Source organism: Triplophysa rosa, linkage group LG12, assembly GCF_024868665.1.
Source record: "Triplophysa rosa linkage group LG12, Trosa_1v2, whole genome shotgun sequence".
Lineage (NCBI taxonomy): Eukaryota > Metazoa > Chordata > Actinopteri > Cypriniformes > Nemacheilidae > Triplophysa > Triplophysa rosa.
In genome coordinates, this window is record NC_079901.1 from 23,107,885 (window position 1) to 23,120,565 (window position 12,681).

The 12,681-nt window shown below is 38.0% G+C and overlaps 1 protein-coding gene across 1 annotated transcript; it reads left to right on the forward strand.

Annotated features, from left to right (window-relative positions):
* Positions 1–339: 339 nt before the first annotated feature.
* Positions 340–7,941, forward strand: pdcd10a (programmed cell death 10a). Its single transcript, XM_057348686.1, has 8 exons — positions 340–467; positions 2,618–2,787; positions 4,591–4,644; positions 5,092–5,209; positions 6,343–6,469; positions 6,816–6,894; positions 7,238–7,320; positions 7,434–7,941. Exons 2-8 carry the CDS (start codon positions 2,698–2,700, stop codon positions 7,513–7,515), a joined length of 633 nt encoding a protein of 210 aa, XP_057204669.1. The 5' UTR covers positions 340–467; positions 2,618–2,697; the 3' UTR covers positions 7,516–7,941.
* The last annotated feature ends 4,740 nt before the right edge of the window (positions 7,942–12,681 follow it).

Here is a 12,681-nt window from a genome sequence, read left to right on the forward strand (position 1 = left end):
GAATGTTAAACGCCTGTAATATTTACCGTTTCTATTTGTTGTTGTTGTTAGGTAGCGTTACTTACTTGCATACAAAAATTAAAATAAACTGTTCCGTTGTAATAAAATAAATCAAAATTGTTCATAAAAGCGACTCAATACTAGGATTGGCTAAAACGAACGTCAGTCTTTTCACCGCACCTCGTACGGTTCCAATGCTAATTGTGGGAGTTGTAGTTTAAAGTCAAGCCACGGCGCCTCTTGATGTCTTTCAGCGGACTACAAAACGTCACGCCCCAAATCGTTCTATTCCAACGCAGTCCGCTGATTGGTTCTCCTCGGAACATGGCACCGCCCCTCGGTCTTTAGATTGGTCATGCAGAAAACTTCCGTCTTTCGCAAGCGATTTCAGACAGAAAGGAAAATATTCAAACGAGTTAACGAGGCTGAACAGCGATCGGATAAACACCTTTACTAACTCCACACAGGTACAAACATTCCGATACGTTTAATCTGTAATCGACGGTGTTTATTTAACGTCAGTTTTGGTTCCCATGAAAGTAATGTGTATTGGGACTAGCAATCATTTAGCCAACAGAGTCTTTAGCAAACCTGCTAACCAGCTCATCACAATAGATCTTAAACCAAGAGACATTTCAACAATCATCTTATTCAATGTATGTTTTTTACAACGACATCGGGTCAGTATTTAACAGGGTCTGGTTCTAGAGACGATTTACAGGTAAATCAGTTTTCTAGACAGCAAATCAAGGCCTGCTGGAGACTAAAAGAAAAACAAGGAATTTAAACAATGTTTAAAATGACACCATTTCATATTTAAAGGCTTTTGTCTTATATAACCATTAAAATCGGATTATGCAGTTGTTACAACGTTATATTTAACAAATGAAACGTTTATATTTGGGATCATTTAGGGTCAGTCTTGAGAATCATGGCTGTTGTGATAATGATAGTGGTGATACATGTGATGACGTTATACATGGGTGTAAACATCTCATACATTTTAGGAATTAAGCATTTCAGTCACCTGATCTGATTGAAGCAGTGTAGCACAGTTGCAAATGGGTTTGTGTCTATTTTGATGGTTAGATCATCAGTTTTTGAATGCACTGCCTTGCCACTGGCAAATACTTTCATTTATTTATTTGTTCAGCTTTATTTCTATGGTGTTCTCCTAGAGTAAACAAACAGATTAAGACATGAAAGGCTTATATTTATCCACATTTCCTAGTGTGTAAGCTTGAGCAAATTAGATTGAAATGTTAATCACGTTATTTTCCTTGATGTACTGAAATACTGGTCTGGGAATGATTGAAGTTAAATGACTGTGTTGTAACAAATTGTAACAATGTAACCAGTTGTATATCTGGTTGCTATTAAAAACAGAGTTATTTATTTTGATTATTGATACAAGAGACATTCTGCACAATTGTGAATTTTGTATACATTTGATTTATATTTACATTTTTATATTAAATAATATGTATTAATATCATTTTCATCAGAATGCTTTGATTGACCAATTATCGGACTCAATTATTCCAGAGATCTGTGCACTGGGCCAGTACATTCTTATCAGTCATTTCTAACCAGCTATTACAGTCATCATCCACAGATTAAAAGCAATTCAATAAATATCCACTTTGTCATTGGAAGGGTTGAATAATTCCTTCCACTCATTTGAGGTCAGATTAATAATTGGATTCACTTGGGCTGCTATGTATTATAAATGAAAAATGCAGCACAGGTGGATCTGACTCGGGATTCACCTGCATTGGGGGTTGGTTACCTGTTTCAGGCCGACTAGAGACGCTTCAGGAACCAGGTGTTGCTTGCCCTTTGTCAAGAGGAAAAAACTGAGTCATTATAATGTGTTTGTATGTAACCTGGCAACCATGTTTTATAAGAAGGGTGCTGGCATTTCCAGCCATTGAAAGTGACCTGCTCTATGTAATGACATCACAATCTGATCTCTGTGAATGTCACTCAGATAAGGGGCCAAAGGCCTTCCGATGGGGTTGGAATGAAAGTGACTCATGGCCCTTTTGTTCATTAGCCAAATCGGTGTTATTGAGATAAGCGTACCGGTACCTCTCTTTCTGGAGTTTATTATGTTTCTTGTAGTTTGAGAGGAGCCGTGACCTTCTGCAGAAAACAACAACACGCGCTATTGTTTATCATGTAATAAAGTGAAAGAATGGTATGTTGTTATGGATGTTAAGAGATAACTTGTCTCATTTATTTTATTACCATCTAGTTGACGCATATCTTTTAGAGAAGTAGTTTTATTTAGAGAAAAGATTCAGAAATGATTTACCTTTATGCAGTCAAGATGAGTTATTATCATCTTTTTAGGCCATACAATCTGAGATTGTCATCATAAAAGCATGTGTTTTGTGTTATGAGCAAGAAATAGCCTTTATTCTTGTTTCGCTGGGCACGTGTGCAATGCCTTAATCTCGAGGTTTCAAAATGGCAGATTCCATCAAAAGCTTTGCACTTTTCGTGGATATCACATCTACCCTTTGATGGTGTTTGAAAATGTCATTTCCTTACCTGTGAAATGAAATCCAGCTACCCTTTTATAATCTCTTCCTGGTTGGTGCCCTTGTTTTAGCGACCGTCTTGGCGCCCCCTCATCGCAAGACCCCCAGGAGTGAATGACGCTCCCCTCATCCCTTCCGCGCCCTGCTGAGGATGACAATGGAAGAGATGAAGAATGAAGCGGACGCGACCTCCATGGTTTCCATGACGCTCTACGCCGTGATGTACCCTGTCTTCAATGAGGTACGGTCCTTGAAAGTGGTTGTGTTAACGCAAACAGACGCTAGTTCAGGATTACAAGATGCAAATGGTCCACACCCTCCAGGGTTGTACATTTACGTTTTTTTGCACGTAGCACTGGTGCTACAGAGGTTTAAAGTTTTGTAGCACAGAACAAACAGTTGTAGCACATGTATAAAACATCAGTTATATTAGAAAAACTATATACACATAATAAATATGTACGTGTAGTTTATCACATGAATAGGCAGGTAACTGACAAAGGACGTTAATGTTAATTAGGGCCATATAATTTAGTTTTCCCAAGTTCATTTTTTCTGTTTCAATTTGTTGTTTTAATAAGTTCTGTGTTTTTCAGTCCTTTACTATACAATAATTATATATTTGTCCATATCCTGTAGTATACTATTATTTACTATGGTAAACTGCAGTAAAATTTCTCCTTTTTTACAGATACAATAGTGTTTTTGAACCTTACTGTAGTAAATAGAAGTATACTTATACTTAAAGTGTTTATATAGTTTATCAATGTACTACTAGAATACCATAATTTACTATAGTAAACCTTTTTTGTTACCTAAAGTCTGTTCCTTTCCCCCTGTCCACCACATTTGAACCTTCATTTAGCCTTTGATTTTTGCATTCAGCGATAATGCTTCATCAGGTGGGTCATCATGACCCCAAAATGTGTCCCAGTAGGGTTGTGATCCATCCACTGATCTCTTTAAATGACTGGATTGGCCCTAGAACGCTAAACCAACGGCAGGAAGTGAAGCCACCGGAAGAGATCGCGCCGCCATCTTGGAATACCCAACTGACAGAGAGCGCCATTGACTTGCAGTCAAAATGACGATCTAAAATAACCAGTTTTTCAGCTTATTAGGCCCGCCATAAGCTTTTAGTGTACATGTGTGTTTACATTGATTGTTACTTCTGATGTTTTTTCCAATGATTATGTTTATTTTGGGCAGAATTGCGACATGTAGAAAGCAATGTAAAGGTGAGTGTGTTTTGCACACTGTTGTAATGGAATTGGCACATGTGTAACGTAATGTTTAGAAATACTTAAAGAACATATACAGCCTGTATTTAGATTTCAGAATAAGCACATTTGTCATATGTTGAGGTGTCTCATTAGTCTGCTGATTGGACATGTACTGTACTGTAATGAAAAGAAACGTAACTCACTCCATATCTAATAAGACGTGAAAATTCTCGACTTACATGCTAAAGACATTTGCGTTGTAAGAATGTACTGTGAGACTTTTGATATAAAAACGGGAACTGGTCTGTTTTATCATGAATATCTGATAACTCCCTATGAATTTAATAGAACGTTTGGGCATACCAACATGGCGGCGCGGTAGCTTCAGTCTAATGACGTCATGAGCAATCCAGTCATTTATATTGATCAGTGGGTCCATCCTATGCTGAACTTTATATTATTATATAACTTGGCATGATATTATTCGATTCTTTAAAAATAACACAATGAGTTGACCCATGGTTTTCTTTGAGTAAAGACACACTAAATCACATTGGTTTAACGCCAAGCGTATAATCCTTCAAGTCAGAATTGAAATCTTCACGCCGAGATAACACGGCATGTCTGCTTCACACACAGCCCACATGCTCTCTTGTGGATGAATTCAGATCGCATTAATTAGAGGCAAAATCTACACCCACGACAAACCACATTTCCATTTTTATTGTGCTGATAATGACTGTATGTAATGTAAGCAACACGAAAACCAAATAACCTACTTTATCTTGCATTAAATGAATATTTGTGTGTGTGTGTTACAGCTGGAGAGAGTAAATCTGTCTGCAGCACAGACGCTGAGAGCCGCCTTCATCAAGGTGAGTAAAGCTGTCACCATTCTGATGTTTTATACTGTGTGCGAATCAAAAACTATTCACTTTAATAAACATTTATCAACAGTTTGTTTAGAAATCGTGTTTGTAATACTAATATCACAAGGTTTAGGTTCTCATTTTTAAATTTGTACTTGTAAAAATACCTGATGTATTAATTCTCACGTTCCCGTGTGTCAGCACTGCACATGTCGTTTGATGATGTTGTGTAACACTCATAAATAATATTTGAGTTTTATGACCCTGATATTATCCACGAGTTGATTTTGTCTTTAGGTTCAAGGTATGATGGGGAAATTTGACGTGGCTCAAACTATAAAGTTAAAATGCTGTGTCTTTTGAGTTGGCGTAGGTGGTATTATTCATAGAAAACGCCAGATAAAACATGTTTGGAGGATCTTTTGGACTAACTAAAGTCTGCGTTTGTATTAGGCAGAGAAGGAGAACCCAGGACTGACTCAGGACATTATCATGAAGATATTGGAGAAGAAGAACGTGGAGATTAACTTCACAGAGTCTTTATTACGCATGGCTGCAGATGATGTTGAAGGTGCGTATGAATTCAGAAGATGTTCTTTATTGATTGCAGTCTCAAGTTTTGTAACGTTACAGCGTTTTGCATCTAGGGGGAGATGTTTCCCTATGAATTAAAACACATCTCTCTATAAATCCAGATTTATGAATGCACAGTCTGTAATGCTCCCTTGTGCTGGTTTAAAATGCATAGAATGAAAAATATTGAATATTATAATCCTAGTTTTGCGTCGTGTTTTGTCTATTGTAAGATGTGCTTGTGTGTTTTTGGGTTGAATAGAGACGTCTGCTTTGCATTTCAGAATCCGTGTTCAGAATGTATTTGTTGCTGATTGTCAGTCTTGTTTAGTCCCTTTACAAATATATAAAAATCTTTTGAGGCATTTGATTCATAAGAATGATCCTCATAAAAAATAATACATTCATACATACTGTATGTTTGTAATACAAGAGCCATTTCTAAAAGACAGCAATCATAGTTACTGTAAGGAAGTTACAGTGGAAGTGCACAGGGGCAGGCAGTTCACATACAAATACACAGAGTTTCAAAAACATAGGCACAAGAACACTATATGTGTTGGCATGGGGCTGGTGTGGGAAAATTGCTCACAGATAAGAAATATGATGTAACTGTGTGTAATGCACGGTTTACGTAGAGAAAAGTCCACCCACAGGAATTACGTCAGTATTGGTGTTAACCAGTGTTTCATTAATGCCAAAACAGGCTTTAAAGGGATAGTTCACCCATAAATGAAAAAACTATGGTAGTCAATGATGTCCCAGAACTGAAAATTGCTAACATTCTTCCAAATATCTTTCTCTGTGTTCATCGGAACAAAGCAATGTATACAGGTTTGAAACAACCTGAGCATGAGTAAATGATGACAGAGTTTTCATTTTTGGATGAACTATCCCTTTAACATAAACAGTAACTTCACATTCATTTGCAACTCTTGACTAGTGTGCTTCAGCTTTTAAAAACTAAGAAATGACTCGAATGTTTTTTTGTGGCTTTTGACTCTAAAACATAAAACCAGTGGATCGAGTTTAACCGCTACCAATCCTGAATCATTCTTTTAGCGACAGGTTATGAGAGACGTGTTACTATGGTGACTGACTGTTTCCCATGGCCGTGTTGTTTGTGTGTAGAGTATATGATTGACAGGGCCGAGCGGGAGTTCCAGGAGCTGAACGAAAGGGCTCGCGCGCTGAAACGGATCCTCAGCAAAATCCCTGATGAAATCAACGACCGCGTCCGCTTCCTGCAGACAATCAAGTAAGAACACTTTCACGCTGATAATTGATTTTCTTAGTGTGTTAATTCTCATTTAGTAACACGGTAAAATTGCGATATGGCATGTTGGAGTGGATTATAGTGGCTGGTAATGCAAGCAGGGGATTTGATCCATCAGGGTTTGATCGGATAGTGAAAAATATGTGATGATATTGACTGATGTGTCACACAGCCTTTATTACATCAGCAAAGAGAAAAGTGAAGAAACATAACAAGCATTTAACTCACTTTGATGATTCTGAATGCATTGTGCACCGTAACACCGAGGATTTTTATTAAGGGACTTTACAAAAGTACAGTTTATCTGAAGTGTTTTTGGTGTCCACAGAGACATAGCCAGTGCCATAAAAGAACTACTGGATACAGTCAACAACGTCTTCAAGAAATACCAGTACCAAAACAGAAGGGTAAGAGCCTCCCAGAATCACTTTCATCAGATGAATCCACAGTCATGACATCTCTACCTCTTCTTGCCTGTTTGCCCTTTCGAGGGTCGTTGAAAAAAATAGCAGGAAAATGTTGACGGCTATTTCAATCTTATTTTTGTTTTTAATTTTTAAACCAAAAAAAAAAAACGCTTCAGGTATTTAGCCTTGTTTGGCCCTTTTACTTTCACTTTATGTAATACAGAATCATTTAAATGTAAACAGGTGTGTTAGGGAGACGGATGGACGAGTCATTATGATTGAGTCTGTATTAAAGTCGCGTCATTTACTAAAAAACGAAACGAAACTGTCTTTGTGTTTCCAGGCACTTGAGCATCAGAAGAAAGAGTTTGTGAAACACTCCAAAAGCTTCAGCGATACTCTGAAAACGTACTTCAAAGACGGAAAGTATGTTGTTCCAGCTGTTGATTATCAATCATCATTATGACACTATCATGCATCCCTACAATTTGAATGTGCACAAAGTGAAATGTTTACATCCTATTTTTTCTCTCTCTTAGGGCGATAAATGTGTTTGCCAGTGCCAACCGCCTCATCCACCAGACCAACTTGATACTTCAGACCTTCAAAACTGTCGCATAGTAGTCCCAGAAGTGTTTTTTTTTAATAACCTTTATATGAACAATGTAAAAAAAAACCTGTAATTTATGAGTCTTGTCTCCTGGAGCTAACACTTAAGGCAGGATGGCTTCTATTATCGTTTCTAACCCCACATCTAATCTGCTTCATTAGCTGGAGTGACCGGCCAGTGTTTCTCGTATCCTGAGCTTTACACTCACGCTTTCTCCCTCTGTTTTGCTTCCGATGTGTTTTCTTTTTTTCCGGTCAGTCCAAGAGAAAGCCAAATGCCTGGGAGCCTTAGGGGGAGAGAGATGCAGGCATTCTAGACGTGCTTGTATATGCTGGGGTCTTTCTCTGATGCTTTGAACTTGAATGAGAGATGTATATTTAATAGATATTTGGTAACAGAATTATTCAATAAACACAGCACATGTTGGAAGATTTAAACTGATGTTGTTTGGATTCTTATTGGCACTCAATTAATGCTTGCTAAAGCAGGTGTCACAACGGCTTTTGGGTGCATCAGCAAATCATGTGGTTTGTCAAAGAGAGGTATGCTTTTACTTTTCTAAACTTGATTTTCTGCTTAAAATACTTAAGACCACCAATGTAAGGTTTGTAAGCTCTTAGTCACTTTAGTACTTCTAATGCTAATATATAGTTCTTGTTATTCATGAATTTTTGAAATGACGGTTTTACAAGAAAGGCAGAAAAAATCGTGAAGCACTTTTATTTTTTTCAGGTGCTCAGTTACAGTCAATAACAACAAATTTGTGAAAAAGTACATAAAAACATTGCCAGCAAAAATGGAAGATGTTATCAAGGGCATACTAAATATTAAGTTTTTTGGTTACTATGTGTGAAATAAAGACCATTTAGTTGTTATTTGTCTGATAAATTGTTATTTTAATCCAGTTTTTGACAATTCAAAATTGTATTCTCTTTATTATGACAGGTGGACTAATAAATATATTAAGCATTGTTCATTGAAGGAGGAAACATCTAGTGTTAAGTTACATCTATACAAGAGTATCATGTATGTATGTGAGTGTATATATATATGTATATACCTTGCGATGAGCATTTCTTTAATAGTACAGTAAAATCTTTTTCATCAATTTTACATTATATCACTACCTTTTTAATCATTTAAATAGCCATCGTTAAATCGCATCTATATTTCAGAAGGTAAGAATTGGCTTAAAAGTTTAAAGTTGTACATTGAAGTTGGTCAAAACATGTTGGGTAAAGAGTCAACTTTTATTAGTCTAAACTTGCGTTGACACTTTTAGCTGTAGCATGTAATGCACTATATTGACTTGTTTAAACACATAAGATATACCTCTATGATGTATGTAGCCTAGATATTGTAATAAAACCGTCTCTTTGCCTCATTGATGATGGCGCTCTGGGCTGACAAATACCATTATCGTTTACCATCCCTGCTTAAAAAACCGTAGAAACCCAGTAGAAACCATAACAGAAATTCAAATGGTTTCCATTAGAATACCATTACAACCCAATAACTTTTTTTTCCATTAAAACCATTACAAAATTTATTTTTTTGTAGTGTGTTTTGGGTATTAATCCAGTAGGATTTAACATCCCACAAACAGAATCCATCACATACCAGTAGACACCATTACAGTGTCCATTAAAACCTATACAAATCTCTTTAAAACCATTACAACTTCTGTAATGGTTTCTATGTTTTTTTCAGCAGGGATTAAACCCTAGCCATAAATTCCTCTGTGTATTGTGTTTTGGGTTCTACAGGTTCCCATCAACAAAACTCACCACATTACCAGTAGACCAACAGTGACCATTACAGTTCCCATTAAACCAGTACAATTGCTTTAAATGGTTCTCTTATAGATGTGCCTTTCGCAGAACATTTTTTCAGTGCGCTTTATTTGTTATCTTTGTATGATACACGACTGCTGTACATCAGGATCTTAATACCATCACTTATTCACCGCATGCATTCACCTCAGGTGTTCGTGCTATTGCTCTAATGCATAATGCATCCAGGCCCTGTGTCCCTGAGAACCTCCTCTCTTCTCTAGACTTTGATTGACAGCTGCTACGACCTGACACCATGGAGACCGAGAAGGGATGCTGAGCGTTTGGAATGTCGGCTGACTGCGAAGACTTGTGAGAAAGTGAATATTTTAAAATGAGGTGCTGTGGCATTCGCTTTGATACGAGTGTGTTTCTCAGTTCCAGCTTTTTAAAGTCACAGTGAAATTAAAAATGACAATTCTTATTTTTTCATGAAATATTGCAGCGTTTATTGTAAACAGTTTATCAATGTGGGTCATTCTCTTTTTAAAATTTGTGTGCTCTCATAATCTTTAGTTAAAATCTGAAAATGCACTTCCTTCCTGTGATGACTACCCATCTTAAATGACGTGTGTTAGACGGTTTGAGCGGATCATCTGTCAACTCCTCCCCTTCAACTGTCAGTCTGCTGCCAGTTCCATTTCAAAATGCAACGGCTGTTTTTATACATCCAATCAAATCGCAGAGAAAGACGAAAGCCACGCCCACTATTTTCTCCTTTCAAATTCCATTTCACTCGGAAATGCGTCAAAATACGGAAGTAAAAACGATCGCAACTTCCGGTTCACGGGGACTTTAAAGGTGATGTTTGTGTAATACATTTCACTTCTACGAGGATTATTGTAGCTTAGATTTGAGAAACATTATTGCAATTGTTGTAATGTGTATTATGGAAGCCACACGACATTGGTGCTTTCAAACATGTTTCCTTATTCCCTTTATTTATATATTTAGCAGCATTTAGAGGTGAGGTTGCGAATTGCAGCCAGCAGCTCACTCCCTCCCTTTCGAAACACTATGGTGGCTGACGCAGAACTAGGATATCTTCACATATTCGATTCAAACTGCCAAACTGTTATAGACTCTGTGGCACCACTGAAAATCAGGCAGTCCAAAATCAAATCTGAACCATGGCTGAATGACACGGCTCGTGCCGCTAGACGTGAGTGTCGTAAAGCGGAGCTCAAATGGATAAAAGATAATCTGCATGTGTCACTTCAAATGCTAAAGGACTGTTGGTGCCACTACCAAACGGCTATAAAAGAGGCAAAAAGAAAATATCTTGTATCTATAATAAGCCTCGTGTTTTGTTTAGAATTATTGACTCCGTTCTCAATATCCCACTAACATTATGTGTTGATGCTTCCCCGGCCATCTGTGAGCTTTTTTCTCGCTTTTTTACTGATAAGATCACTTCCATTAGGGCCCTTATTCCACCTGCTGTTTATGATCCCTCTGTCTCTGTCCCTTGCTCTGCTGTTTTTGATCAGTTTGAGCCTGTGGTTATGTTACAGGAGATTGTAGGTAATTTAAAGCCCTCGGGTTCTCTGCATGACGCTCTTTCTCCTCGATTTTTTAAGGAGGTCTTTTCTAGTCTAGGGCCATCTGTTTTATCAATTGTTAATAGTAGTTTGTCCTCAGGTGTGGTACCTGAAAATTTTAAATATGCAGTAGTGCAACCTTTGCTCAAAAAACCTGGTCTGGATACCGCAGACCTCACAAATTTGAGGCCTCTTTCTAAATGACCTTTTCTGTCAAAAATTCTTGAAAAAATAGCATGTAACCAATTAATGTCCTTTCTGGAAGATCATAAATTACTTGAAATTTTCCAGTCGGGCTTTAGAGCTATGCACAGTACTGAGTTGGCTCTGTTGAAAGTTTTTAATGATATTCTTTTAGCTACTGATTCTGGGGATTATGTCGTTCTTGTGCTTCTTGATCTAACCGCTGCATTTGATACTGTGGATCATGAAATTTTAATTTCTCGGTTGGAACAATGGGTGGGTGTTCCTGTTACGAGTTTTCATGCTCTCTGGACGGTTGTGACAGTACCACGTCTTGCGGGTTTATGTTGTGTTGTGTGTGGAGACACGTGGCTTTGTTGTCACTTTGCGCCGCGTGTCATCCAGTCTTGTCTCTTAGCCCCGCCTTCCTGTCTCCCGTAATCATGCCCTGAGTGTTAATCCCAGTCACCTGCCCGTCACCTCCCGTATGTAATTATCCTTCATTAGTTTTCTCTTATATAATGCCCCTCTGTTCACTGTCCTTTGCCGGTTTGTTGTCAACTACTCCATGTCTATTACATCGTGTCATTCGTTCTAGTAAGTCTCAAGTTGTTCTTGTTTTCACTGGTTCCCTGTTCTAAGCCTTATTCCTACCCCATTGTAGAAGGGTATGGTGTTTGTTTATTTTCGATCCCTCAAGTTTATTCCCCCACGTGGGAAGTGTTTATTTTGTGTTAGTTTTGACTCCTTACCTGTTTTCCCCCTTGTGGGATTTTGTTTTGTGTTTTTTGTTTAGATAAAAACATTTTTGTTGTACTCTTCCATCTGCGATTGGGTTCTGTCTATACGTTCCGTGACAGTGGGCATTAAAGGGACAGCGCTTGAGTGGTTCAGGTCCTATCTGGAAGGCCGGACTTTGTGTCAGCATTGCGGATTATCTCTCCTCCCCTGTCCCTCTACTGAGTGGGGTCCCACAGGGCTCAGTTTTAGGCCCTCTTCTTTTTTCTCTTTATTTACTCCCGCTAGGGTCAATAATTCGGAAGCATGGAAGCATAAATCTCTTTCCATTTTTATGCAGACGATGCCCAGATCTATGGGCCCATTAAAAAGAGTGAGACGGTTGGACCACTACTTCAGTGTCTTGATGACATAAAGGCCTGGATGGCTTTTAATTTTTTAAGTATTAACGAAAAGAAATGGAAGTGATGGTCTTTGGGGATGTTACTGGGGCCTCTTCGGTTGATTTAAGTGTTTTAGCCCAGTCAAACCAACCATCACAAACCTTGGGGTTAAATTTGATTCTGACCTAAAGTTGGACAGTCAGATTAGGGCTGTTGTTAAATCTATCTTTTTTCACCTGAGACAACTGGTTAAAATAAAGCCATTTCTCTCAAGGCAACACCTTGAAACCGTAATCCATGCCTTTGTTACAAACCGGCTGGATTATTGTAATGCACAATATGTGGGGATAAGTGGGTCTTCTTTGGCCCGTCTGCAATTGGTGCAAAATGCTGCAGCACGTCTTTTGACGGGGACTCGCAAATCTGAGCATATTACCCCCATTCTATCATCACTCCATTGGCTGCCAGTACAATGTAGGATTCAGTTCAAAATTCTTCTG